The following is a 27,232-nucleotide window of genomic DNA, read 5'->3' as shown; positions in this document are numbered from 1 at the left end:
TTTCTTCAAATCCAGTATTTTCTTGCTTTTGGAGGAAATGTGCATTCTGCTTCTGCAAACTAAACATAATTGTAGTGTTCTCCCTTCATACTTCTACAAGCCTCAAGCTGGCAATCACAGAATTAAAAAGGACTTTTAATGAGGGAAATTACAGTCTTCACAGCCCTCATGAAAAGGACAGGAGAGTAGAGGCAGTTCCCTGTTTATGAAGTAAAGGTGTCAGTAAGTGCTGTTCTTCTGTTGCTTGGTGATTTTAGGTCACTTGTGGTCAAAATACAGAGCTAAAAGGCTGTATTCCATTTTTCTGGGCAGAAATAAAGCAGCTTCTTGGTTTGGTTGGAGTAGCTGAGACAAAATCAAGGATATGACATGGAATATCCACCCTTAAAACCACCATATCAAAAGTTGTACAGTGCTTAGAGGGTCTCTGGAAAGGCAGGAGAATTTAAGCACTTGAGTATGTACTGGATCTCCTACTCATTTTGTTCCTGGGCTGCCATGGTACAAGTCAGCTTGAAACAAGAACCTTAGAGCTGTCCCATAGCTGTGCTTTCCAAATGCCTTCCACAAAAAAGTAGTTGGAGGCTCAGTTATAGAACATGTAATGGGTATATGAAATAAAACTTCATTTGGTTAGTGTTGGCTTCTAGATATATTCTAACCTAAGAAATTAGGGTTAATTTGAGGATTTTTTTTTTTACCAGTGGTTTGCTTGTGCAGGCTCACAGCATCCATACCACGTGCATTAGTTTCCTGTGTAGCCTGAGATTTAGTCCTCCTTTTTGGTTAGTGCTGGCCATTGTGTGGAGAATACTCCAATACACACATGGTGGGGGCAATGTCTGACAGACACGTTTGGGTTTTGGAGAACCTTATTTCTTAAACTTCAATCACTAAGATTTTTTAACAGATGTTCTATTTGTGGCAGAAATGTTCCCCAGCATTAGTCTTTACATTTCTGTGCTGAGCAGAAGTAATAGTACTAAAAACAATCTGAAAAGAAAACAATTCTTTGTTTTTCTTTTTAGGTTATGGAAGTAACTGGCTAACAGTTCTGTTTTTCATGTCTTTTTTCAGGGTGAAATTCATATGTCAGAAGAGGCTATCCAGGACATTCTGGAACAGACAGAATCAGACCCAGCTTTCCAGGCTCTCTTTGACTGGTTTGATTATGGTAGGCTACATTGTACTCAGCTGTGCTGTTACTCTAAAGCATCCCGAGTGATGAGCTTTCCCAAGCATTGCTTGATGACGCCAAGTAATTCAGCAGGCCTCTGCAAGAGAAATGGCACTGGTATCCCTCAATACAGAATTAGATTCTTAGATACATTTATACACAGCTATAAAGTACAGCATTTTCCTGTGGCTGATATTCTGGGTTTGTGTTGGCTCAGTGATTCTTTTATTGCTGTTATTTTAGACTCCCTAGATCTAGAGGATGATCGTTTATACTTGTTTGCTCTTGTAAAATTTTCTGTTTGTCTGATCAGCGATATCCTCACATTAACCATAAGGAGATTTTTACACTATGGTTCATTTTAAATGTAGTGATGACATGTATGTGTAAAATGACATATTTAACCTTTCTTCATCCTTTATTTTGAAAATAGGAAAGAGCAAGGTAAACAAGAACTTACCTGCTGGTATTTCTGGTCGGAATGGAGTAGAAAACGAAATCCTGGTGGGTGAGGATAGCCTGGAAACATTTGAAAGTTCTTTAGGAACAGAAGAAACTAACAGATGTAGGTTTTTTATTTTTTCTCTAAGATTTCTCTGTTAACTTTTCATTATGAAAGTATTTTCAGACAATTCGTACCTTTCAAAATTTTTGTTTTTCACTGGTGATATCTGTGTGGACATTTACATTGCATGAACATATAAACACACGTGGTCTGCTAGAGAGTTTCAGTCTATTAAATTTAACAGTAGCCCCATCTGTGTATTTAAAAGTTGTACTTGATAAGCTCCTTAATGCAACCAGACACAATATATATAAATGGATACTTTGCAGTATCCATTGTGGAACACATAAAGAGAATATTTTACTTCTAACCGTATTAATCTTCTCTCTCTATGCTGTAATGTATCTGCTGAGTAATAGACAAAAAGAGCCTTACTCTGGACAAAAGGGATGTTAGTCTGTCTTACCATTCTTAACAACAGTCCACAAGTAGCAGGTATTTAGTGAAAGTATATGAGAGATAGAACCAAGAGGTTTTTATCATGAGGTGGTTTTTGTGCTTCTGGAAATCTGATGCAGTGACCTGAGCTATTTACATGTTATGTGTGTACTTACCAGTAGCTTACAAACTGATTTTCCAGATTATCTAGTGTATGTAACTGTATTTTATATATATATATTCCACTCAACTTGAATGTAAGGATGGGTAACATTATTCCTGCTTAGTTTCACGTGAAACAGTTGAACTGGTATTACTGAACTGATAAGTTATTTCTAAAACGCTGTAAAAGGATCATCTGTTCTAATGATTATGGAACTAGTTTATTTTATGTTTTACAGGTGATAATTCTAGAGAACTACTATCCTGTAAAGGTTTTCAATTAGGAGAAGCATCATGTGCCTTGAAGACCAGCATTAATGATGATGATATGGCTAAGAAAAATGCAGCCAGTGAACAGCTGCATGGAAATTGTAGACCAAGGAAGCAGCCTGAAGTGCTTACAACCATTACTCCTGAACATATTGGAGAGCTTGAAATTGCTTTTGACTCTGTGCCTGGTTTGACTGAACCTAACAAGAGACAGAGTTCTGATAGCAAATGTAATGAGCACTGTGCAGATACTTACATTACAAAAGAGTCATCTGCTTTAGTATCTGAAAGTGAGAGTGCTATGGAAATTGAAAAAGGCCCACCAAGTCCTAGTTCTCAAATTAGTCCTAATTTAGAATTTGTTCATTCTGGTACTCCACAGATCCCTTTGATTTCAGTGGCAGAGGATACTGAAAACAAAACTGATTCCGGAAGTAAATGCCCGTTATCACCAGATACATCACTGTCTGAAAAAGCACTTCCTGGAAGCCCTTCTGATGGGAGCCCTGGCCACAGTGCACTGCTGAGAAAAAACAACTCATCCACTTCTAGCCCATCAGCAGATGCAGGAAAAGAACAGACTGTAACCAATGATCCAGCTGCCTTGCCTGGAGTTTCACAGGAGAGCTCCAGCCACCCCTCTAACCAGCAGGACCAGAGCATACGGGCAGACTGTGCAGCGAGATCTGCAGTGGACATCGCGGATCTTGACAAAACGGAGTTGCAGCTTGAAGTTGTTGATACTTCTAATAAAAACTCAAATGATCAGCATACACTTGATAAGCCTTGTAAGAAAGATTTTAACCTCCCTTCAGGACTGTCAAACACAGAGGGTACACAAGGGGACATGCAAGAACCTTCATCTTCTACAAAAGTAGACACTGATAATTTATATTTCTCCTCTGGTGCTAATGCATGTACAGAAATTTCTGTAGTATCCACTGAAAACAATCTTACTACCTCTGAAATATGCCACTCTCCTCTCCCTGAAACTGCATCCTCAACAGATGAGTCAGGTACTGAGGCCAAAAGTATAAGCAGTGTATCTTCTAGTAGTCAACCAATGGATGTTGATCCTTCTAATATAATGTCCCTCAAGATCATCATCAGTGATGATCCGTTTATTGCATCAGACACGGAGTTAAATAATGCTGTTTCCAGCATCACAGGAGAAAATTTGCCTACTATAATATTGTCATCTCCAGCCAAATCCCCAACCAAAACTGCAGGCCTGCCCAAATGTCTGACATCAGAAGAAACAGAAAAAACTGTGGATTCAGCTCTGTCAGAGCAGAATCTTCTTGTGCTTAGACCTAAAGATCCTGTGGTCACCTCCGTTAACACTCAGAATGAAGACTGCACTGGTTTTTCAGTTGCAGGTTCAACTCATCTTTCCAGTGAAGGGGGATTTATACAGCTGATGCCAACCACAAGCACAGCTTTTGGGAATTCAAGCAACCTTTACATAGCCACCTGTATGACTGATCCAGCAGCCTTGGGCGCAGCTGTAACACCATCAAATGTAGTTGTATTGCCTGGCAGTTCTATGCCACTGGCTTCCCAAGCTCCAGCTGTTCAGCAGTTGCGGACTCCTCCCAGATCCAGCAATACATTTCCAGCAAACCAGACTGTCTCCCCAAACTTCCCACAAGGTAATCTCTTTATTAAAAAATTACTGAAAATGTGGTGTTTATACAGTGGTTTTGTTCTTTTTCTTTTCCCTAAGTGCATTCAAAGTAAACCATTTTTAAACTGCTCAGTCTGCCGCTTGAAACTATCCAGGAGTTACCTTTTTTTAGTGTATTAGTTGCTAGTAGAAATGCAATAAAACTAGCAAAAGTCATTGACCAGTCTGCTTTGAAAAAAAGTCATTATATTTCAGAAGCTAAAATTATATAATTTTAGCAGCATTAGGTTTAGGAAGCATATTTTGGTTTACACTGGAAAGGATTCCACTACTTTGGCTAAATAAAACAGGTTTTTATTTTAATACGATTCCTGTTATAAATGGAATACTTTGTGTTACATGTATACATATTTAGTTTAGATAACTGGGTAGATATATCTAGTCCTTCCCAAATTACTTCCTTGGTTTTGTTTCATTTTTTAAGAACTAGTCTGCACTAGAAGTACTTTTAAGTAAATACGAAAGTATAACATTATTTCTTTGCATGAGCTAAAATCTGGCACAAGCATTTTTATTACTACAGCAATAAAAATTTTGAGCGCTGTTTGAAATGTTAAAACCAGCTATAAAACAGCTTTCTTTCAAACTAAAAACTTTTTGCATTTACGTTTGAATCTGTGTGTAGTCGTTTTGTTGAGGTCAGAGACCAGTGCAAGGTCTTAGAGTGACAGCCTTTGCTGTCATTAGGATTTCTTTATGCAACTGTTACCTTCAATGCTTTTTTCATAGAGAGAGGAACAGTTCTTTCACTTTTGAAAATCTTCTTCCACTTTTCAATTACTGTGCTGGGATAGTTTCCATATTTTATAATTCCCATATATCTAGCAGCTAAATAAGCTATTTAATGTTACTTTTACTGGTTTTTTTAAGTCATTTTGATTCAAGGTTTAAACCTTGAATTAAAGGTTTATCATACTTGAAGCTTTATTTTGAGCTACCTCTTACAAAGGAAAACAGACTTCAACTAAAGAATTCCTTATAAACTAAAAATAACACTGCCACTCACCCTGTTTTCTAGTAGTGAACTATAGCAAGGACAGGGAAGCTTTTCTGAAAATCCAGAGCTTTTCTTGCCGCAGGTTTGACCGCACATAATTTTAAAAAATCCTGTCTTGAAGCTTTTCTTTTATTGAAGTATTTTTAGTTTCTGTACAATCTTAACACTTTGGTATTTTTTAGGTTCTGCTATTATAATTGCATCTCCGGTGCAGCCAGTTTTGCAAGGAATGGTGGGAATGATACCTCTCTCTGTAGTAGGACAAAACGGAAATACGTTCTCAGCACCTGCCTGCCAGGTAGCATATCCCAAATAAAGATTTTCAGAATTAAAGCTGGAGTGATAAGAAGTGCTTTGGTAAATTGTAATAGAATATTTCGATTCTTTCAAGGTTCTTCATATGCCTGTGGCTAATCCAGTGTGCAACGGAAGTGTCCCAAAGCTTCCCATCCCTCCTAAATCACAAAAGATTCCTGGAGCAAGAAACAAGACTAATACAGGTACCTGCCTTGCATTCTGGAGAGGGGCAGAACAAAAGCAGGGGGTTCTAAGGACACATCAGTTCTAAGTAAAAAAGTTTTATAAAAACCTCTACTTCTGTTCTTGGCAACTGCTGGGCTAGCTTGAGAGAGGTCTGTACCTGCAGTTAGTGACTGTTGTTTGCTTAGTTTACAAAGAACTTCCAGCATATAACATAATTCCGGTTTTACTATCAAGCTTATTTCCAAAATTCAATGCTTCAAGGCTCTCATGCAGTTTTAAAAGTTTACTTTTCTTTATGTTTCTGGTTATTTTTCATCTTGTTGGTTTTAAGTAGTTTACTGCTGCCATTGGAACCAAGCCACATAGCAATGAAGATATTAGAAGAGTCAGCAGTTCCAAAAATTTATTGAGGAAAAATATTTAATAGAAGTGTTGCATGTTTATATAAAAAATGCACTCTGCTACCTGTTTTCCTTTTGCCCTTTCAGGTATATGCTTCTGTATATTCTTTTCATTGAGACCTTGCTTCTTTCAATAGTTAATTGTAACAACACTGGAGTTATGTTCATTTCTCGGTGTTGGAAAGGGGTAAACAAAAATAATTGAAAATAGAAACACTGAGTTATAAGGACACCTTGTGCTTTAGCCTATCTTCCTTTTTAAAAAAGAGTAGGCTTACATGTAAAACTGAAAATAGAATGAAATTTCAAATTAAGATAAGAGCGTGGATTGTATAGTAGTTTGCATTCTGGCTTGCTGATGGATAACTGAGAGTTCCCTGTGTTATTTCTCTTCTACTTGGAAATTCCTACTGTGCATTTTTGAGTTTTGTCTTGCCAGGGCTATGTATTATCTAAGTGTAGACAGTGAGATTCTTGTTTGTTCTTAGTTGGGGACCTTTGCTAGTACACTAATTTGTAAACTTTAAAGTTACAAGATATTGCAGAGTTTGTTGCTGGGTCTTTCTTTATTGGTTCTCTGTCAGGTGAAATGTCATTGTACTAACTGTGAAATTATTTACCTGTCATTCATTAAAACTTCATTTGTTGTTCCAGGAAAACTGGTACCAAATGTAGCTGAGCCTTTGAACCATACAAATCCTCGAACACAGAGGTCAGTACTGCTAGGTATTGAAACTTGCTTTCTTCTTCCTGTCACGAATTTCTTCATTCAGTATTGGTGAAGAGAGCAGCTTTTTTTAATAGTGACATAAACAGTACCCCCTTTCCTGCTGCCTGTCTGCTAGGAATATTGAAACCAGCTGGGACTGGTGCAGCCTGTGCTAGAATTGTCTTGTTACTGTTCCTCTGTTAATTTTGTATGGCTTTGTCTTCATTTTGTCCTGTCTCAATTGTCAAATAAAAATTGTTTGGCCGGAGTCTAAGCTAGGAGAATTGCCTCTTAGATTTACTGGGAGATTTAAATGTCTAAAACCTTTGCTTTTTCTTTTCAGATGAGTGGTACCCAAGGTTTTGTAGTGTAGCCTCATTGCCTCTACCATTCTCTGACCCAAATCAAATAGAGTTTATTAGATTGGGTTCTGCATCTATGTTTCAGTTGTGTGGATTAGAACACTGCTTGGTCATTTAAAAAGTGAGAACTGAATGCAAAAGGGCAAGGACAACAGCATGCTAACTTTGTATTGGTGAACATAATTTCTAATGGGGGTAGGTACTAGTTTTCTGTTGGGAAAATGAGAGCAGGAAGCAAGGCTCCAGTAGTAACTCTCCTTACCGTTAATGGACTTCCTAAACAGAAGGATGTTGGAATGAGCAAAAGAGTGTAGGAGGAGATCAGAAGTTCATTGAAATATTAGAGGCAAAATGATCTTTTATTGTAAAAATAGCACATACTTTAAAAAACCCCATACCTATTCAGAACTCACTTTAAATGTTGGGAAAGTGGAGATAAAACAGGAACATGAAAGTCAGTTTATGAAAAAATCCAAACCGTATATCAAGTTATACCATATAGATGCATGCAAAAAGTACTGATTTTTTAAAAACCACGGAAGCAAGATCTTGGATAATACCACTTCAACAATTCAGCTTTCTGTTAACTTTAATTTATCTCTAAATGTATGTTTTGCAAAGAGGTGTAATTTCTTATTTCCGCTTTCTACCCTCTCTCTCATCTCAAATTTTGTGCAAATAAAACAAACTGCTACAACTCAGACCTTTTCTACCATTTCAGAGGTACCAAAGTTAGCATCCCAAAAACCTGACTTTTCCTCCTAGAAGTCATAGGGGTTTATCTGCAGGGAGGCAGTTCTTACAGGCATAGATGAATGATGCTGAAGCTTCTCTTGGAAATGCAGCGTAAGCCAGGCAGAGGGCACAGAGACAGCAGTGGTATGAGCTGACAGAGCAGCAGCATTTTTCTTTCCACATCACTACAGTGCAGTGGTGGCTTTTTGACTTGAATGGGGCTCATTGTCAGGTGGAGACCACGCCCCAGGGAGTTTGTCTTGCTCAGTATCCCGCCACCCACAGCAAATGCGTAGGGAAGAGTACAAGGCACACACATGATTATGTTGTCCAAAATATTCTGGCAGCCTCTTAGGAATTGGAGCTCCAAGGACTTCCAGAACCATAAGTAGTATTCTGGGATGGACTGTCCTGTGATGAATGCACTTAGTTTCTTTTTGAAGTCAAGTAAACTACCAGCATCCACAAATATCCCAAGGCATAGTTACATGCAGTGTCCAGACCTCCTTGTTGTGTTTTGAACCTAATACCTGTGTTATTTGATGCCCCTAGTTTTTCTACTGGAAGGTACAGCGGATAGTTTCCTTTTTGTGGGCCTTCTTCACAGAGCTCTGCTGCATTTCCCCTCAGTGATCTCTCTTTCCAGACTGAAAATCCCCAGTCCACCTAATTGTTCAGTGTACAGACTCTGTTTCATACCATTTGGCCAAAAATGCCGCCTCTGAGCTTTCTGCAGTTGTCATTCCTTACTCTTGGTCTTTGCCTGTTGATACTTATATTTTAGGATGGAGAGAGCCTTTTTGAGGGATGGGTGGGGACTTCCAGCCAGCTGAAATTAACTTGTCTCGTAAGAAAATGTTGATGAAATGTTTTCATCTCGTTTTCAGGACTGGAAACTGGGACAAGCTTACCAGTGCAGAGCTAGGAAGGAAGGTGGAAGAGAACTTACCTGTTGTACCAGCAGAGAGCACAAGCTCAAATTCAAGACAGAGTGAGAGTCACAGGAGAGTGCTTTGCTTTGATAACCTCCTATCCACTCCAGGAGTGAACACCCAAATTCAGACTGCCAAGAGTTCATCCCAGAAAGAAAGAAACGAAAACCCTTTATTTGCTGTTGACTCTGCATCCTCCTCTGCTAAGGCACAGGTACCAAAGAGAGAGAAAGACAAAACACTGCCCAGAATTCTGTGTAAGCCAGAAGTTGGTAGCAACAGAAGCGCAGCTGCAAAGGAGCCACAGCCCGAGCGGAAAGTGACAACTGCAGGGCTTTCATTAGATCCCTTCCACAAGACGACAGCAAACAAAGAAAATGAGTTACGACGGGACACGGATGAAAAGCAGAAGAACCAGGACACTGCCAAACTCTCAAATGGCCAACAAAGCGTTGCCTTGTGGAATGAGAAGACAGTTCCTTCAGTACAAGAGCTGAACAAGAAGCAGGGGTCGCTGTCGAATGGGGCTGGCAATGGCAAATCATCGGTGTCCGTTTCTTTGTCCTCGAAGGAGGCAAAGCGAGAACCTGCTAAAGCTTCCAGCCAAGGCCTTGGCCTGTCCAGCCCGTTCAGTAAACAGTGTGTGGAGATGCTGCAAGACATCCAGTGGCAAAGCCCCACTGGAAAGACAGTCGAAAATGGAGAGCTGCCAGTACCCCGGACACCGTCTGGAGTTGGGGACAGGCACACGGATGACACTACGGACAGCGTCCGCACGCCGACCTGCCGGCGCTTCAACGAGGACAGCACCACCCCCCGCATCATGGTGCCCCCTGCCACGCCAGACCTGCCCGCCTGCAGCCCGGCCAGCGAGACGGGCAGCGAGAACAGCGTCAGCATGGCTGCCCACACCCTCATGATCCTGTCACGGGCGGCCATCGCAAGGACTAGCACTGCCACCCCCCTCAAGGACAACACCCAGCAGTTCAGGGCTCTGAGGAGCACCGTAAAGAAAAGGAAACTGGAGGACTTGAATGAGGGGGAGAGAAATTCTCGTTCTGCAAATAGAAGAGACCTGCAAAGCTCTCCAACCCCATCAAAAAAAAAGAAAATAAAGGCAAGTATAAACACCTGCTTCTTTCATTTAAATTTCTAAATACATATATCTACATATATACTACTTGTAATGGAATGGTTCAGAGATGCTAGTGCAAATCCCTGACATCCTATTAGCCAGTTTTTCCAACTTTGCCTCTTGAGCATACTCTGAACTAAGTTTCCTTAAGATTGGTTTAGTTTTCAGATACACACAAGTAACTTCTACTAACTCTAAATATGCACCTATGAAAATTACATAATTTCTACTAAAACATGAATGAGTTTCTAAATTCTACCTAAGTTTCTAGGTGGAATGTAGGAATTAGGCCAAACTCAAAGTAGGCCTTATTAGAATTGAGGCTGTTCTTGCGTCTTTATCACCATGAGTGATAGTCCCAGTCTGTAGTGTGCAGCACTATGCCTTTGACTTGAGGATTTAAGGGCAGAGAGCCAGGGTGTGAGACACAAAAAGGTGTCTTTTGGATGTAAATGGATGTAATTGCCAAAAGGGAGTATAACTTTGTAATTCCCATACTTAGTTCTAGCATGCTGCTGAAAAACGCTCCCTTCTGTGAAGGGGGGGCACAAGTGAAGGGCACATGGCAGTATCTGAGTTCTAGGGGAGAGTTGTGCAGGAATGGTTACAAGGTGGATGGAAGGATGAGGAAGAAAGGAGTACTTTCAGGCTCTTCAGTTCCCCCAGGTTCTTTGTATTTAACACAGTTGTTACTTTCCTCTCCTACAGAAAAAGAAGCTCCCGAATTCTTTTCCAGCAGGAATGGATGTGGACAAGTTCTTGTTGTCTTTGCATTATGATGAATGAACAAAAAGAAGTTGAAGTGGGACTGTCTGAAGCTCAGTGAAGCAGTGCTGAGGTTTTGCATGGGAAGAGAAGTTAACTCTAAAGGGCAAGTTGCACTTTCAGTGCACTGAAGTTTCACTTTATAGCAAAGTCGTGCTGTTTCTGAAGCAGGTTGCGAAGTGTAAATATCATTGAGTCGGTATATGTTTATTTTTGAAAAAGCACTTGCAGAATTATAGAGCCATTTAAATTGCAAAATTGTAAATTTGTATAAATGAAATGTAAGAAAGATTGTACATTTCCTGTTAGATCACGTTGTCTGTGTTCTGCTGCTTTCTCTACTTAGCCCTCTGAACGGCTCAGCCACTGAAAAGCTGCTGTTTGTCACTCACCGCTCTAAGACATGGGCAGCCACCCTGCCCACTTCTCATTGTCTTGTTGAATCTGAAAGGGACTTAAATCTTCAGTTCTACCTGGCTTGTACTCACACTCTCTCATCTCATAACTGTCAAAGCCATGTTTTAAGGCTTTAAACAAAATAAGAAAAATACCAATAGCTAAACATAAAAACCTCAAAAAGCGTTTCTCATCTGGTGAAGCTTTTCGCAGCCAGTCTTTCAGACAAGAACTTTCATTTGGACCTGCCACCTCTGTTTACAGTATTTGCTACATCAGATGTCATTCAAATGCAAAAGCTGTTTTCAAGCAATGTACTTTCGTGGGGTCATGCCTCAGTATGAATACTTCAGCTTAAGCAACAGCTAAACAAGAATTACAGGGTGTTCTATTGCAAAAGTCAATTTCCTCACCTTTCATTTGTACTGCTGAGAAGTTTGTTACTATCTAGCTCTTACATTTTTAGCCAGACATGGAAAAATTTGCATCTGATTTTTCTGCTTTAACATAGAGCTTGTCATAGCTATTATTATACAAACTCTCTCCAAAAGGGGTGCAGGAGAAGCTCAGCCTACATTTTACTGAATGAGCACACCTTGCTCCAAAACTGCAGAATTTTCTCTACTGGTATTTCTTCCTTTGTTCTCAAATTGTTGAAGTCTTAAAAAAAGAAAAAATTGCAAGTTTTCTTGTAAGAGATCTGTACAGCAACAGGGCAATGTTTCAGATAGAATACAAGGATTCCTAAGGAACCAAGATTATGCAGTAGATGTTTATATTAAACCCATCCAATAACTAAATACTGCATAGCATTTACAGCTTGAATAAATATTTTTGTTTTAATAAAAATTGTGTGTCTTGGTTAATGTTTTTAAGTCCACTAAGCAGCTTTGCAGATACTGAAGAGACAAGTCCTGTTGGTCAGTTGTTTTTGACGACAGAGTCCAGTATCAAACAGTTCTAATAGCAGTTGTCAGAGGGGCTGGGACAGGCAAGCATAAAAATTGTCTTAAGCATAAAATGCTTAATAGTGATGGTGACATTTAAAAATAATTTGCTGTTTGAGACCTAATGGAGCTCTTGCCTGGAACAGCCATTACCCACCCTAATCTTTCAGCTCAGGCACTCTGGTACTGCTGAAGATGTGAATTATCTGTTCACTTTCGTAGGAAAAAAAGTATCTTCAGTATCAAGCTGCTCTCATACAGCAACGATTTTTAGGAGAAAACAGCACTTTCCAGTAGTAGCACTCCGTGAGTTACCAAGAGAATTCCTTTTCGAGGGCCTTTGAGAAATATGTCAGTGACAGAGGGAGCCATAGTTAACATTCTTTATTGTCAGGTTTCAAGCCAAAATTATAATTTGACTTTATTTATTTGTACTGTATAAAAACTTGCACTGATGAAGCAGTAAAAGCCCAGGTGTCTGGATCAGTAATCATTGATGCTTTAGGAAATTTTAGAATAGCAGTTACAGAATTCATCCACTGATTGATAAATAAGATGTAACAGCTACCACTCATCATTTTGATCGGAGACCATTTAAGGCTGTGTTTCTGATGCTACTTGGGCTACAGCTTCTGTATCAGTATTGCAGAAGCACCTCCTCCTCCATTGCAGATTCCTGCAAGGCCATATTGTCCTTGTTTCAAAGCATTGGCCATGTGAACAACAATTCTTGCTCCAGACATTCTAAATATAAGAAAAAGAAAAGAACATAGCTTAGGTTAAAGGAAATTCTCCCACAAACCAAAACCAATCTCCTACAACCAAACTGATAATAATGATTAAACTCAAACGTACTCTTACTTGCTTAAAACTTGTTTACCTAAGCAGACAATGCCTCTGTGCAGAGCAAACCCAGAGCTGATTTTGCTTACCCTATTGGATGTCCAAGGGAGACGGCGCCTCCATTAATATTTACTTTTTGTGGATCAATGCCCAGCATTTTAATATTGGCCAGCACCACAACGCTGAATGCTTCATTGATTTCCCACATTGCAATATCTTCTTTTTTCAGGCCTGTCTCACTTAGAATCTAGAAATAATAAAAAATAATTTTTACCATGAAAAAATTAGGAAACTAATTATAGAAACCATTGGTCTATTTTGACGTCAGTGACTCAGGCTGCCCGTACTCTGATTCACGATTTCACATTTAGGAACCTCTTTGTCAGATGGGAAAAAGCAAAACTGAGGGACTGAAGCACTAACTTGAGTTTTCATCAAAGAAGGAATGGAGACTAGCCCATGCCAAGGATACATTTCCCTCACACACTAAGATTGCTGCTACAGTAAGTCCATTTAACTGACACAGTACTGCCTCACACCATACACTTCAGTTCCTTTTAGACTGCGTCTATCCTTCTACAACCATATTTATTTTGCCTTTCAGCCATACAAGCTGCAAAGCTTCAAAGTTGTAAACACACTCAAAGTTGCTAAAAGCAGTATAGAACAATATCCTCTTTCAAAAGAGGTGTGAAAAATTTGTTATTCTGAAGATCTGCATACTTGATCCTCTGAAAAAGATCTGTTCTTTGTATTTATGACATTTATAATTTCAATCCTAATTCAGGAAGACCCACTGAGGGAGAACCAACATTGGAATGCTAGGGAAGTTTCTGGTATTTTTCCCCCAAACCCCACTCAGTTTTATTCTTACCTTGGGAACAGCATATGCAGGTGCAATTGGAAAGTCAATAGGATCGACAGCAGCATCTGCAAAAGCTGAAAAAAAAGAAAAAAAAATCACAGAAGGTGTTCAAAGACCTTGTGTTTTTACTATACATGATTTTCTTTCATGCAAGCAGCAAACACCGCCAAGATAGAAAAATTTGGAATACCATGGTCCATGAAATAGCTGCATCTAAAATGTAGTGCCCTAAGTATGCCACAGTAACATTTTCAGGTTTTTGTTATTATGTATAGAAAATTCATGGTCAAAAGTCTGCTGGTATAACACTTGAAATGTCAAGGACTGTACTGAGAAGATGCAGCCATAATGTCAGGTAAGCAGCCTGAGAGCACACTATGGGAGTATTTTCCAGGACTTTCCGAGAGGTAAGAAGGATCATACCCACTATCCGTGCCAATGGTTTGACTTTCAATCTCTTGGCTGCCTCTGTAGTCATCAGCACCAAAGCAGCTGCTCCATCATTCAGGGTACTGGCATTAGCAGCTGTAACTGTTCCTAGAAAAGGTAAACCTTTCTTTAGACAGAAGTGAAAGTGTTATGCAAAGCAGCTCATGTATTTCCTCTTAAGGATTGTTTTTCCCTGAGTTCATTGAACATGAAGTCTCAATCATATGGTGATACCTATGGCACTGAGTTAACTAAAAATGGGTTGGGTTTTGGTATCTGATGAAAGAACTGCAGCCACAGGTACTTGTATCCTTATCCCAGGACCAGGTCATGCCTTCTATGGCAGCTGCACTGCAGGCATTTTCACAGAATTCCAGCTCGGAAACGGTTGTGAATGAGGGGCAACTTTGAGTTAGCCAGGAAGGTTTATCAATTACAGATTCAGGAAGCAATGGCAACTCTATAAAGCCATTCCAGCTCCCATGGCAACAGGAGCTTACACTTGGCAGAGACCACACCAACAGTGAAACTCAAACCAATCTGTGTCAGTCTTTTTAAGGTAAACATCCCAGACAGAGGTGTTCACTGGTTTAAGGTTCTTGGACCATCTTTTAATCCAAGCCAGTTCATGCTGTTGTGCAGCATGTTTCTTTATCTCAGCAGACATTTAAAAATAAAGGGACTATTGTTGGGCATTCAAGTTCTTGTGAACAGCATTCTTCACCTTGACAAAGCATCCTCGCACTTGGCAGAAAATGAAGTTCTTTTAAAGACATTTACCATTTTCTTTTTGGAAAACAGCTTTCAGCTTTGGAACTTTACTGAAATCAACACGTTTGTATTCTTCATCTTCTTTCACTTCTGTATCTGGCTTTCCTGAAATTCAGATCTGGTTTAGTATTTTGTAGAACAGTTGACTAGATACTGCCTTACACAAATAACTTATTTCAATAAAAATGTGCAAATTCATGTAAAATGTACGTCAAGAAATGTGCTTACGAAAATGGAGAAACAAAACTATTCTTTAATCAAATTTATTCACAGCAAATCCATTTATCCTTCCCAGTGGCTGAACAAAAGGGACAAAGAGCATACCTTTAATGTAAATTAAAACATAGATGTCCTTAAGCCATAACTAAATTCAATAGCTAATCTTTCACTTAGACAAAAAAGAAAGAAGATATGGTGTGCAACATTAAAGAAAAATTGAAAAACAAAAACCAGATGACAGGTCACTGACTGCTGCTCACCAGAAAGTCTGCCTAACAGAAAATTCTTAGGTGATCAAAATTAATGTTCCTGAGATTTGCACGTTTAAACAACACAGTTTGCACTGAACACAGACAATGTTACAGCTTTCAATGAGAAACACAATTCCTCTCATCACACCTGTCCACAATACCTTTTTTTGAAATAGTGACAGGCACTATTTCGTTTTTCAGTACTCCTGAGTCCCAGGCTGTTTTGCTCTTGGTGTAAGAGCCTATGGCATAAGTGTCTTGTTCCTCTCGGGAAATAGTGAACTTCTTTGCAGTATTCTCAGCACAGTTGCCCTGGGAGAAAATCAGGCCTGTTAGGTTCAGTATTGCTGAAGATGCAAAGCACAACTACAACTGAAAAAAAACTCAACCAGCAGATTTCCAGAATTGAATATGACTAATATTTGGTGTCCATTTCTGATTTACACAGTCATGAACAAATAGAAACTTTTGGGTTTGAAATACCATCTTCAGATTCAGCAAATGTTTTCTGGATCCAGATTATCGAAGCCATAAAGGAACTTGCCCTTAAGGCTTTTTTTTTTCTTCAGTTAAACTGCATGCAAACGTAAGTTTAAAGTGCTTAGGGCTGACATCTTCAGAGACTGAAGATCATTATTCAGCCACAGAACCATATGTTCATTTTCCTAGTGTTTTCAGTCCATTATTACCTTGCCTATTCCAAAGATTACAAACACAGGTCAACACAGAGCTTACTTAGCCCTCAGAATCTCTGAAAACTGTAGAAATAAAAAGTATGTATCCCTTTTTTCTAATAACTGGAATGAAATAAGTAGAATGAAACAACCAAATACTTTTATATATAGGCAAATTATGATTGTAATTATACATTCACAACTCATTATCAACGCTGTTTAAATATCCAGTGACAAAATTTAAAAAAAAAAAAAAAATTTAGCCAACTGGAAAGATCTGCCCTTGAAGAGGTTTTGTTCCACCTCCCATTTCATCAGAATACTCAATGAATCACACAAAACCCTTTAGTACTGTGTCCCTCCAGTTTTTCAAACAAGCAAGTTCACTTCTATGTAATTAATGAATTTAAAGTCGTCAAACCTCAAAGCACCAGCAACTTAGGCTATTGCCAAAACACAGACAAGAGTAAGCCCCTAAAGCCATCCGATGGACTTCCTCGTTATGTTCTCACACAGACTGCTAAGGCTTTCTGAACAACCTACAGCAGCTATAAGAAAGAAAAAAGGTTCCAAAATAGTGTCCCAATCTATTAAAACTTGGTGTATGATAACCAGCTCCGAGAGCTTTTCCTCACGTAAGGGAACTATCAAAGCCACCATTTAGATTCCTATAAAATACTCACATTCAAAATCCATTTCAGCTGAAACGTGGGAATAAATTTCAACATTCCCACAGAGCTTAAGCACCACAGTGCAAAAAGAATAAATCACACCAAGTGAGGTCTGTATCAAATCTACGGATGACAGTAAATATTCTTCATGACACATTTTCCTGTACCCCAGCAAGAACACTAACTGATTGATCAGTAATGCCCTACAGTTGTGAATTACCCCTGGCAAAGGTCAGAAATACTCATAGGCTGAAAGTAGCTGTTCTCTTTTCAAAGTTTTCTTCCCTGGTGATTGTTCTTGACTATCTCTGCATCAGTTGTTTTCCAAACCCATCCTAGGTTTGCCCTTGTTTGTCCAATTTAAGTCACCCTGTGGATGAGTAAGCACACCAGCTGACTCAAACCTTCCCACAGGAGATACGTACACTGCGGGGGGGAGAAAAGACATGAGCCTGCTGGATCCTACAGAGCAGGTACCCTCAAAGACTCCAAGCACTTTGATTGCTCCCTCCCTCAGATGGAGCAACAGCAATCCATCAGTAGCAGAATTAATTTTTCTCTTAATCCTTGCTTTAGGCTATCCAGACTGCAGAGACAGGTAAATATTAACACACAAATTGCTGTGCTGTTTTGGTCTTCTGCCCGGCTCTTCCATTACAGCTACTGCAGGAAACCTGGAAATGGAAGACTTTTTTCCTCCTCATTTCCAGGCTTGCTAGATGAAGCAGTTTCATAACAACTATAAGCAAGCTCTTCAGATCTGCATCAGGTCTATCTATGGTTGATACATTAGCACTGTGCAGGAATCTTTACCATATGGATATGGTTATAAGCATCTGTCAGCCCATCTTTCACTATCAGGTCTTCCAGCTTTACTCCTCCGTAAGGTGTTGCCCCTCTGCTCATCGTGTAGGGAACATTAGACATGCTCTCCATTCCACCAGCAACCATGACATCCTGCCCAAAGGAAACAAGATAAAATCAATGATCATGCAGTGTGTTCTCCATGACCTCTTGGAGGAACAAATATTAGCAAAAGCTTAAGCATGGGTGTTTCATATTCCTGAAGAATCTTAAAGAAAGAGTCAAAAAAACCCTTTAAGCAGTTAAAAAGCAAACAGCAGGAACAAGTGAAGATAGTTAATCCACCCTGGCAGAACAACTGACTTCTGTCTGGTGTGCAGCTTCAGAAAGCTGCCAGACCCATGTTGATCTCTTACACTTTTATGTCAAAAGCTTCCAAGATCGAATTAGAAATTTTACTTTTACAGGTTTTTTCTCCTGTAAGTTTCTCATTTTTCTTCTTTATTCCAAGCTCCTTATCCCTTTGAAACAAACAACAGCCAGAATTAATGGTACATGAAGAGACAGAGATTTACAAGTACCCGCAGTCTTACATAATACTATTTCATCTTACTATGTAAAAACAGATGTCCTTCTATATGGCTTTATCATCTGAAAAGGCCACAAAAAAAGACAATTATTAATTAATGATTACTTAAATCATTATGGGCATTTGTAAGCTACTGTACTGTTTCAAGCTGAAACAAAGCAAACAGAAAACCTGCAAAGCTACAGGGACTATAAGTATTCCCACTGTTCATCAGGCCGTGGCCCCAAAATCCATAGGATTCCAGGATGTGAAGAATAGACATAGTTGTGTTTAATGGCATATTTGAAATACAGAAAAATGTAAGAAAAATACACACAGCATGAGTCCTTGAGAGTTCAACAGTGCTGTCCATATAAAATCACAAACATTTTACACAAAACAGCAGTAAGAAGATCAAAGCTTTTTTGGCTTCTTTAAATTAAGACTTGGAGAAATAGTGACTTGGTTCAGAACAGATTATAAACTAGATCCAGAAACATGACATGAAGTAATAAAGAAGAGAAAGAAGGCTGGAGACAAAACAATTGAAAAGACAGATAAATTGGAAAGGCAGTAGAGATACAGAAGCAGCAGCAGATCAGAGGAACAAGAGTCCCTGGCATTTCACTTCCATAAAGTGAAAGAGATGGAGAGAGAGCCAATGCAACTGTTTAGCTAATGGTCTACACTGACTCAAGCCACAGGGAACCATCACTGACTGTCATACCACGGATACCTCACAGTCCACAGCCAGGAAAAACAAACCAATACCAACCCCCCCATAACTTACAGCTCGAAGAGACTAATAACTGGCTGAGTCTCTGCTTTTGTTGAGACTGGCAGCACAGCTTGTGGGATTAATTCAGCTGAAAACTCCAGTTCTATTCAGAGCTCATGGCCTGTCAAACCAACCAAAGGCACAACCACACTCATGAACTCATTGGATATAAATGACTAAATCCAAATGTAGCTGTTTACAAAGACATGCTGGGCCTGGTTCAAAGTCTGATGACAGGATTTCCACCAACTTCAGCAGGCCCCAGACAAAGTGCTGTTCTCTGCAGGGCAAGGCCAAAGCAATAAAGCAGTTGCTTAACTCCAGTTACACTGTGATTTCCACAGAAGGGACACCAAAACTTAAATATTTTACTTTTGTTCTAAACACACACACAGAAGAATTCCTCACTTAGGAGCCACTTACTTTTTAAGCCAAAAGATATATATAATTGAACTGATGATATTTTCACTTCAGAGACCCAAAGATGCTGCCAAAATGCTTTGGGTATGGAAAATGAAAAAACTAAAATGTCTTTCTTCACATTCACACTTCTCCCACATTCTTTGCTGCACAGCCTTTAATGGCTTACTGAAAATGATGTATTCTCCTCTCCTCCCATCAAGTGATAGAATCTTTCCCATTATACAGAAAACCTTGGAAGAAAGTTGACAGAGATGAACAATTCTCCTTCATCAAGCTCTTTAATGAAAAAGCTTTTACAGCAACAATAAATTCTGCCTCTTCTAAAGCGATAAAAAAGCCTTAAAAATCTTTTGTGTACTTGAAAACAGCATCACTTGGATATGTGTATTTAATTCATTTAAATGTTAAAAGTGTCTGAAAGTCACATCACCCAAAACTACAATATATTACAGACTTTATGTAAGTCTATAAAAATTTCTTCAGCTTTTCAAAACTGAAAGCTTGGAAATTCCCTTAATTATATTTTGGGGGCTAGACTGGCAGGTGGGGTGGGAGTAGAGCAGTAGAGATGATGTAAATACCCCCCAAAAGAACCCACCTTGTTTGTCAGCTCTGAAAAAACATATCTGACAATATTCCAACTATAATATTTTTTTCTGCTTTAAACCAAAACATACTTAAATGACTATAAAATTAGAGTTACATAAACAAAACAAACCGTTGCTAATTAGCTTTATTATCCCAAGCCAAAACACAATCCCAAATCAAAGAGCACAGTCATTGGTAGGACAAGATCTACAACATTAACTGTGTAGTTTTTCCAAAAAACAGCACAAACTCCACATACCTGACTCCCACACATCAGGCTTTGTGCTGCCATCATGATTGATTTCATTCCTGAAGCACAGACTTTATTGACAGTTGTAGTAGGAGTGGCGATTGGCAGACCTGAGGCAAAGAAGTTGTTTGTACAGCTGTGTTATTGAAAGGGTAGACTTCAGTATTTTCTTGGTGTTTCAGCAACATTTCATATGGCACCAATTTTTATCTAAGCCCAGGATGTTCAACTTGCACTATTTAGCCTCCCAGGGCAATTTATCTACCCTTATCCATAGCTACCATCTTTCTTGGAGACCCCTGTTGTTTCTCCCCTTCCAACAACACACTTGTGATAAGAGGGAAAGCAAGCAAAGAATCAGGAAATGGAAGATCAAGGAAGGGACTCCGGAACAACTCCAGTTCCCAAAATCCTGATCCCTGCCTCTAACCAGCATCCAAGGCTGAAAAAGCATCAATAAGCTGCAGAATTTAGCAACTGGTAACAAAACCGATCCCAGGCAAGGCTGGACAGGGCTCTGAGCAACCTGGTCAAGTGGAAGATGTCCCCGCCCATGGCATGGGGTTGGAACTAGATCTTTAAGGTCACTTCCAACACAAGCCACTCTATAATTCTGTGAAAGAGAAGAGCCATACTCAACACTTTGCCTAACATGGAAGCAGTTCCTTCTACTTCAAAAATGTGCAGGAACAGAGCCAAGAAAGTATACAGTTCTTCCCTGACCCATAGGCTTTTCTAGGAACATGCTACAGTATGGAATCCCATCCCCACAGAGGGAAGAAGAAAATAATTCCTGCACCCCAATAACATTCATGTTACAGCTAACATTACACAGAGGATCCTTCCAGTGTCAGCTCCAGACTCCACAGGAAGATGAGTGTAAAGACACACTCATGTGCTGAAGGAAACTCACTGACTCCTTATGTAGTAACACTTAAGAATAATGATATACTGAAGAAAAAAAGCCCACTTTGTGAAAGATTCAGAGCAGCAACCACCATTAATGTAACATACTGTGGAATTACCAGCCTGGTCTCCAGTACTGCCTTCTCCTGGTTCTGCAAACACTGTAGGCAGTAACGTCCCACTTGCAGGAGTGCAACACAACACCCTTCACCCACCACAGGGGAAAAAAGAATCCACAGACTGTCCTGACAAAAGGCTGCCCACCACTCTGCTTTAACTCACAGCCCAGTAGACTCCAGCTACATAAAGACAGAAAACCTTCAAACCCAGTGTCAAGAGAAGGAATACCTGCACCCAAGACTGCTTGTCTTGCTGGAGCTTGTCCTTGTCCAGCTTGAAGGACATTGCCCATATAGGCCTCTTTCACTTCTTCCGCAGGGATTCCTATAAAACAAAATTCTTTTGATTCAGGAGCCTTTTTACAAAGGTTCCTATTGAAGTTTTCTATCAAATACTAATGAAATTTGCCACATCCAACCCATGTTTTAACAGCACCCAGGCCCCTGTTGGGTGCCTCCCAGATCTCTACCCCCATATTCACGCAGTATGGTAAAGTGGTAACCTGACACAAGAGAATTCCCTGTCACCCTGCAGAGCAAGCTACAGTTATTTCACTGAAATCGACATTTCCAAGTCTCACTGATCACCCAAGAAGCCCAATTTTCACGGACAGTTAAATGAACAAAACTTTTTATGTGCTACAATTATGTCTAAAGACAGTTTTGTTTGTTTAGCAAGGGCAAGCCAAGGCCACAGCAAGCTGCCACCAGAGAGAAAAGGCCTGCTCTCCTACTGCATCTCTTGCAACAGCCCTGGTGTCCAAGTTCTTGTAGTATTAATCCTCCTCTCCCCTAAAAAGACTTTTTTGTTAGATTGAATCCATCAAAAGGCTCACACGGCTGTCCTTCAAGTACATATGCCCCCACATAAAGAAAGGGCAGGTAAAGGCCACTGGTCTTAGCAACAAGTAGCCTTTGCATCAGCTTACTCATGTCATAAAAGCTCACCCTGAAAAAACAATTAGCATGCTCAATCAGATTTGGACTAGCAAAGATATCCCTAGGCAATATTCTGCTCCTAGAAGCAGCACTTAATTCAGATTGAACCAAAGCCTGACAGTCAACTTTACTTAAACAGCATTTGTGGATACACTTAAAAATGCCACAGGAGCAAAAGAACCCAGGACATTGCAGGGTTTTTCATTACCAAGCAATAGAAAAGACACAGACTAATGCTGTTCTGAGCCACTTGAGGGTTTTTTTGTCACAGGAAAGAAAAGTGTGTATACATACCTGCTCTGTCAATTGCTCCTTTAATTGCAATGGAACCAAGTTTAGTGGCTGGCAGTGATGAAAGAGATCCTTGGAAAGATCCAATTGGTGTCCTTACGGCACTTGCTATCACCACCTCCTAAGTGCAGAAGAATGGAACAAAAGTCACAATCTCTCTCACAACTGCACACGCATACCAGTATTTTTTAAATGTATCCACTGTTATTCTTTCATTGATGTCACAGCTTCTCTTTTGCCCTGCAAGCGGCTCCAGAGCACTAAAATCTTTATTAATGCATGCAGCACAAAGAGGAAACATAAGGAGGTCTGTGTGCAGCTGCAGGACTACAACCTTAGGATCACGAGCTGTGGTGAGATGGCTCACATGGCTGGAGTGCTGCCATGCAGGGATAAGGACTCTTCAGGAAGGACAGGTCATTAAGAAAATAAAAGGGGGAAGAGGCTTGCCCTTCATGTGACAGAACAGGTGGAGTACATTGAGCTCAGCCTTGGAATCTATGATGCTTGCAAGAATCTTGAACATCCTGGAGCAAAGGGGGATTGAAGAAAGTTGCTTGATGTTCAAGGATTGCCCCCTCCAAGCTCCAGAGCAGTCCAATCCAACAAGCAGTACATCAGGTAAAAATGCCAGGATGGACACCAAAACTCACACACTACTACAGCAGATGGAAATGGGGACAGAGAATCTGGCACACAGTCTGAGCATGCAGGGATGAGGTTATGAAAGCCAAGAGCTGAATCTGGCAACAGGAAGGGCTTCCATGAGCACCTAAGAAGCAAGGAGAATGTGGGCCTGCTGCTGAATAGGGCAGGGGACATGGTGACAAAGAACAATGCTGAACTACTGAATGCCTTCTTTGCCTCAGTCTTCAGTACTAAGACCAGCCTCCAGGAATGCCAGACTCCAGAGACTGGGGGGAGGGTGGAGCAAGGAACATGCACCCTTGGTGGAAGAGGAACAGGTCAGGGCAAACTGGACACACATAAATTCATGGGCCCTGATCAGATGCCCCCATGAGTCCTGTGGGAGCTGGCAGGTGACTTTTTAAGGTCACTCTCAGTAATGCTGGAATGGTCACAGCAACTGTGAGAGGTGCCCAAGAACTGGAGAAAAGCCAAGCATCACTCCTGTCCTCAAGAAGGGTAAGAAAGAGGACCCAGGGAACTACGGGTCAGTCAGCCTCACCTTAATCCCTGGAAAGGTGATGAAACAACTAATCCTGAAAACCATTTACATGAACAAGAAAATCATCAGGAGTCATCAGAATGGATTCACCAAGGGGAAGCCATGCTCAGACCAAGTGCCAGCCTTCCACAGTGAAGTGACTGGTTTGGTAGATGAGGAGAGAACAGACATTGCCTACCTAGACTACAGTGAGGCTTTCACCACTGTCTCCCATAAAATCCTCACACAGAAGCTAATAAGCAGACAGTAAGGTGGATAGAAAATGGCTGAATGGCCAGGCTGGGGGTGGTGATAGTGGCACAAAGTCTGGTTGGAGGCCAGTTACTGGTGATGTACCCCAGGGATCAATACTGGGTCCAGTCCTGTGTAACGTCTTCATTAATGAACTGGATGATGGTGCAGTGCACCCTCAGCAGGTTTGCTGGTGACAACGAACTGGGAGGAGTGGCTGATACACCAGAGGGTCATGCTGCCACACAGAGAACTTCAGCAGCTGCACTTCACCATGAATATTAATACTGGAAGGAAGGGTGCAAAGAAGACAGAGCCAAACTCTTTTCAGTGGTGCCCAGTGACAGGACCAGTGGGCACAAATTGACACAAAGGAGTTCCCACTGAACATCAGGAAACACTTCTCCACTGGGAGTGTGACTGAACTCAGGCACAGGTTACCCAGAGTGGTTGTGAAGTCTCCATCCCTGGATATATTCAGAAGCCCAGGTCCCAGCAGAACGTGTCAGCAGTACTTTAAGACATGGTATGACATTCAGCCCTATGCTAGTAGCCCCTCAAAACAAGTTTACTCTTATTTTGCCTCTTAGCTTTAGTGTTACAGCCACATGCACACCTGATAACCCTGTGAGAGTAGTATGAGAACCTGGCACCAAAAGATGCACATGTCAGATCCCTGGCTGCCCCTGACAGCCTCCAGCTGTGTTGGTTCCAGTACAAGCTAAGCACAAAACTTTACAGGGTCTGCTCAGGAGGTTTCTTTTTATTTAGACAGACAGGCAAAGAAAGAAAACACTAGGAAAAAAATAAACAAAGACAAATGATACTTGCTTAAAACTAGGAAGGACTGTCTGTTACTGTAACCCCTTCATCATGATTGACTTCAGTGATAGTAACATATTTGTCCTCATCTTTTATGTTGTAACAGAAAGTTGCAGGATAACACAAATAATTTCAAATGGATCAGTTCATAAGAGCTGTCTTTTCCCATTCTGGGTGAATAGTTACATGAAGCTCACGTCAGCTGACACACTTCTAACTTTGTCCCACACTATCAAACAATTTGCAAATCAAAATAAAAATGGCAATCTGACTTTTATTTCAGATTTTGCAATAAAGTGTGGCTTAGGCACAAGTGACATTGTCTTTAAGGCAGTTTTTTTGTGAGGATTTTCTTAAAAATGTCAGTGATTAACAAACAAATCTAAAACAGCAATTTATTAGGCAGATAGTGCTTCATACTTACATTTAAAGTACGCTGCGATGCATAGCCACGGCCTGTATACTTCAGAGCCTGAAAATAAGAAAGTCCTCAGAATTTCATATCAAGAAAGCAAATGCCATTATGTTTCAGTAATGTACCCATTTTCATAGAAGTTGTTATTTCAAAAATTAGTATCTAAGAAACACTGAAAAAAATATGAAAAAATCATAACATGCCTTTTAAAAGAAGTGTAGTCTAGTACAGTCCCACCACAACATCTGTGATAAAATGCTTTCTGAAAAATAAACAAATACTCCTTCAAAAACAACACCCAATTCATTTTTTCCAAGTCTGTTATGTACACCTATAACACATGTCTAAGGCAGGAGTGAGTGGTGCTATCTTGAAAAAGTTTACTAGTCCCCTGTCTGCTTCCCTGGACTTTGGTTCATTCATTCCTACCATTAACTCCACTGCTTGTTAAACAGTGGCAGTTTGCATCTACAGCTTCCATTCCTTTGGTGTTTCACGAACAAAAATGAGGATAACTAATTCAGAATGTCACACCAAAGTAGAATAATAAAACAAAACCAAGAAAAAGGGATTATCTGAGCAGTCTAATTCACCAGCCAGTAGCTTCATCTAATTAAGCAGTGCAAAGATACAAAATTACATCTGTATGTATGGTTTCATATGTTAACAGAATGATCTTTCCATTAGTGATTTAAACTACTTTCTTTGGCCATTTCAGCACACTGGAAACTTCTGTCCATTACTGAATCACAGCTAAATAAATGCTAATTAAAAACAACTGCTTAAGGACATCACAAGAACACCATAATTTTTATAAATTAGAGAATGTCTTCTGGTTTTGTATCTGCAACAAGAAAATTTAGTCTGTTTCTCCTCTTAATTTGACAACCTTCAACTAACAAAAGATTGATATTTTTACTGTTTTGAATTAGTTGTTTGATTTTTGTTTTGTTTAGGTGTTTGGGGATTTTTGTCTGTTTTTCTCCCCAGTTTAAGTTATAATAGCTTGCAGGAAGTTTCAAATTTAACTTCTCCCTGAAAAAGAATGATATCCCTTACAGGGCTTTAATAGCAGTGCTTTCAAGGGTTAGCGTCACAAAAACAAAGCCAAACAAAAAAACCTGCCTAGCAAAATAAATACCTACACTACCAAAAAATACTGTTACAGCAAAAGGCCTGAAATTTAAACTGGACAAACCAGACAATTATTTACCAAGTTAAAACTGGCGCCTGCTAGGAGTGTTCATGCTCTGTCGTCGATTACAGAAAAAAAAAAAAAAAAAAAAAAAAAAAGGCAAAGCAAACCCCCACTTCTACATCTTCTACATCTGGTAAACCGCAACCTCCAGCTTTGCATATGGCAATTCGGATGCGAGGCACCTGCCCTCCTTTTCTTCCCAGCACAGCTCTCTGCCGCCTGTCGGACGCCGGCGCCGCAGGCAAGGCAGGCACAGGCAGCACCTCCATCCAGCAGCGCTGCCAGGCACACAGGCTTCGTGGGCAGCAGCGTCCCACCGCCCAGCTGAGAAACAACACCTACAGGTGCAATTTTATACCTCTGCACTGCTTAATTAGAGGAATCCAATCCGATTCCTGGCCCTGCCCCGGCTGGGAAATCCCCACGGCTGCAGCGGGTACCGAAGAGGGCTCGCCAGCCGCGGCACTCCCGGCGCCGGACAGTGGGAAAAGCCGCCCTCAGGATCGCGGATAAAGGTCCCGCCGGGCTTAGTGCGGGGCCCGGGGCTGCGGGGGCAGGAGAGGCCGCCCTTCACCCCGCAGCTGCTTCACCCTTCACCCCCTCCCCGGCCCAGGACCCGCTCCCTCCCCTCGGCTGCCTCCCAGGCCCGGGATTCCCGCAAGACCGAGGGGAGGGGGCGCAGCCGGCCCGCCGCAGGGGCGGTGCGACCTTGGCCGAGCTTTTCCAGACCCGGCGGCGGGGTCGGGGCTGCGCAGGGAAGGAGAAGGGAAGGCCGGGGCCAGGGTCGCCTCACCCGCAGCAGCCCCGCGGCCGGACGCCGCCCGCACAGCATGGCCCCCGCTGCCGCCGCCATGTTCCCGCCAGCGCCCCCGTCACCTTCACCGCCG

General features: G+C 40.8%; 2 protein-coding genes across 5 annotated transcripts in view; one reads left to right on the top strand and one right to left on the bottom strand.

The window, feature by feature from the left end:
* The window catches only part of LOC121662573 (protein NPAT), a 24,526-nt gene extending 11,878 nt beyond the window's left edge, over positions 1–12,648 (top strand). For all 3 annotated transcript variants that reach the window (XM_042023848.1, XM_042023847.1, XM_042023849.1), the window contains exons 11-18: positions 1,078–1,174; positions 1,611–1,742; positions 2,522–4,204; positions 5,419–5,534; positions 5,628–5,736; positions 6,775–6,832; positions 8,814–9,975; positions 10,702–12,648. In XM_042023848.1, the coding sequence (XP_041879782.1) occupies positions 1,078–1,174; positions 1,611–1,742; positions 2,522–4,204; positions 5,419–5,534; positions 5,628–5,736; positions 6,775–6,832; positions 8,814–9,975; positions 10,702–10,779 (3,435 nt within the window). In that variant the 3' untranslated portion in view covers positions 10,780–12,648. The remainder of the gene's footprint in view (positions 1–1,077; positions 1,175–1,610; positions 1,743–2,521; positions 4,205–5,418; positions 5,535–5,627; positions 5,737–6,774; positions 6,833–8,813; positions 9,976–10,701) is intronic.
* Positions 12,471–27,232, bottom strand: ACAT1 (acetyl-CoA acetyltransferase 1). Of its 2 annotated transcripts, none has more exons than XM_042023853.1 (12): positions 27,139–27,232; positions 25,157–25,204; positions 22,494–22,611; positions 21,490–21,585; positions 20,245–20,345; positions 17,638–17,781; positions 15,641–15,791; positions 15,019–15,114; positions 14,233–14,346; positions 13,819–13,883; positions 13,034–13,191; positions 12,471–12,845 (listed from the first exon to the last, which is right to left on the bottom strand). In XM_042023853.1, exons 1-12 carry the CDS (start codon positions 27,196–27,198, stop codon positions 12,725–12,727), a joined length of 1,272 nt encoding a protein of 423 aa, XP_041879787.1. In that variant the 5' UTR covers positions 27,199–27,232; the 3' UTR covers positions 12,471–12,724. The 2 variants fall into 2 exon arrangements, with proteins under 2 accessions (XP_041879787.1, XP_041879788.1); XM_042023854.1 differs by lacking the exon at positions 27,139–27,232 and adding an exon at positions 26,361–26,378.

The sequence above is a fragment of the Corvus kubaryi genome, unplaced genomic scaffold (genome assembly GCF_017639235.1).
Source record: "Corvus kubaryi isolate FWS band 111438036 unplaced genomic scaffold, C.kubaryi_AGA036_p1.0 37256, whole genome shotgun sequence".
NCBI classification, from domain to species: domain Eukaryota; kingdom Metazoa; phylum Chordata; class Aves; order Passeriformes; family Corvidae; genus Corvus; species Corvus kubaryi.
Note: the sequence above shows the minus strand (reverse complement) of the source record. Positions and strands in the feature narration are given on the sequence as shown.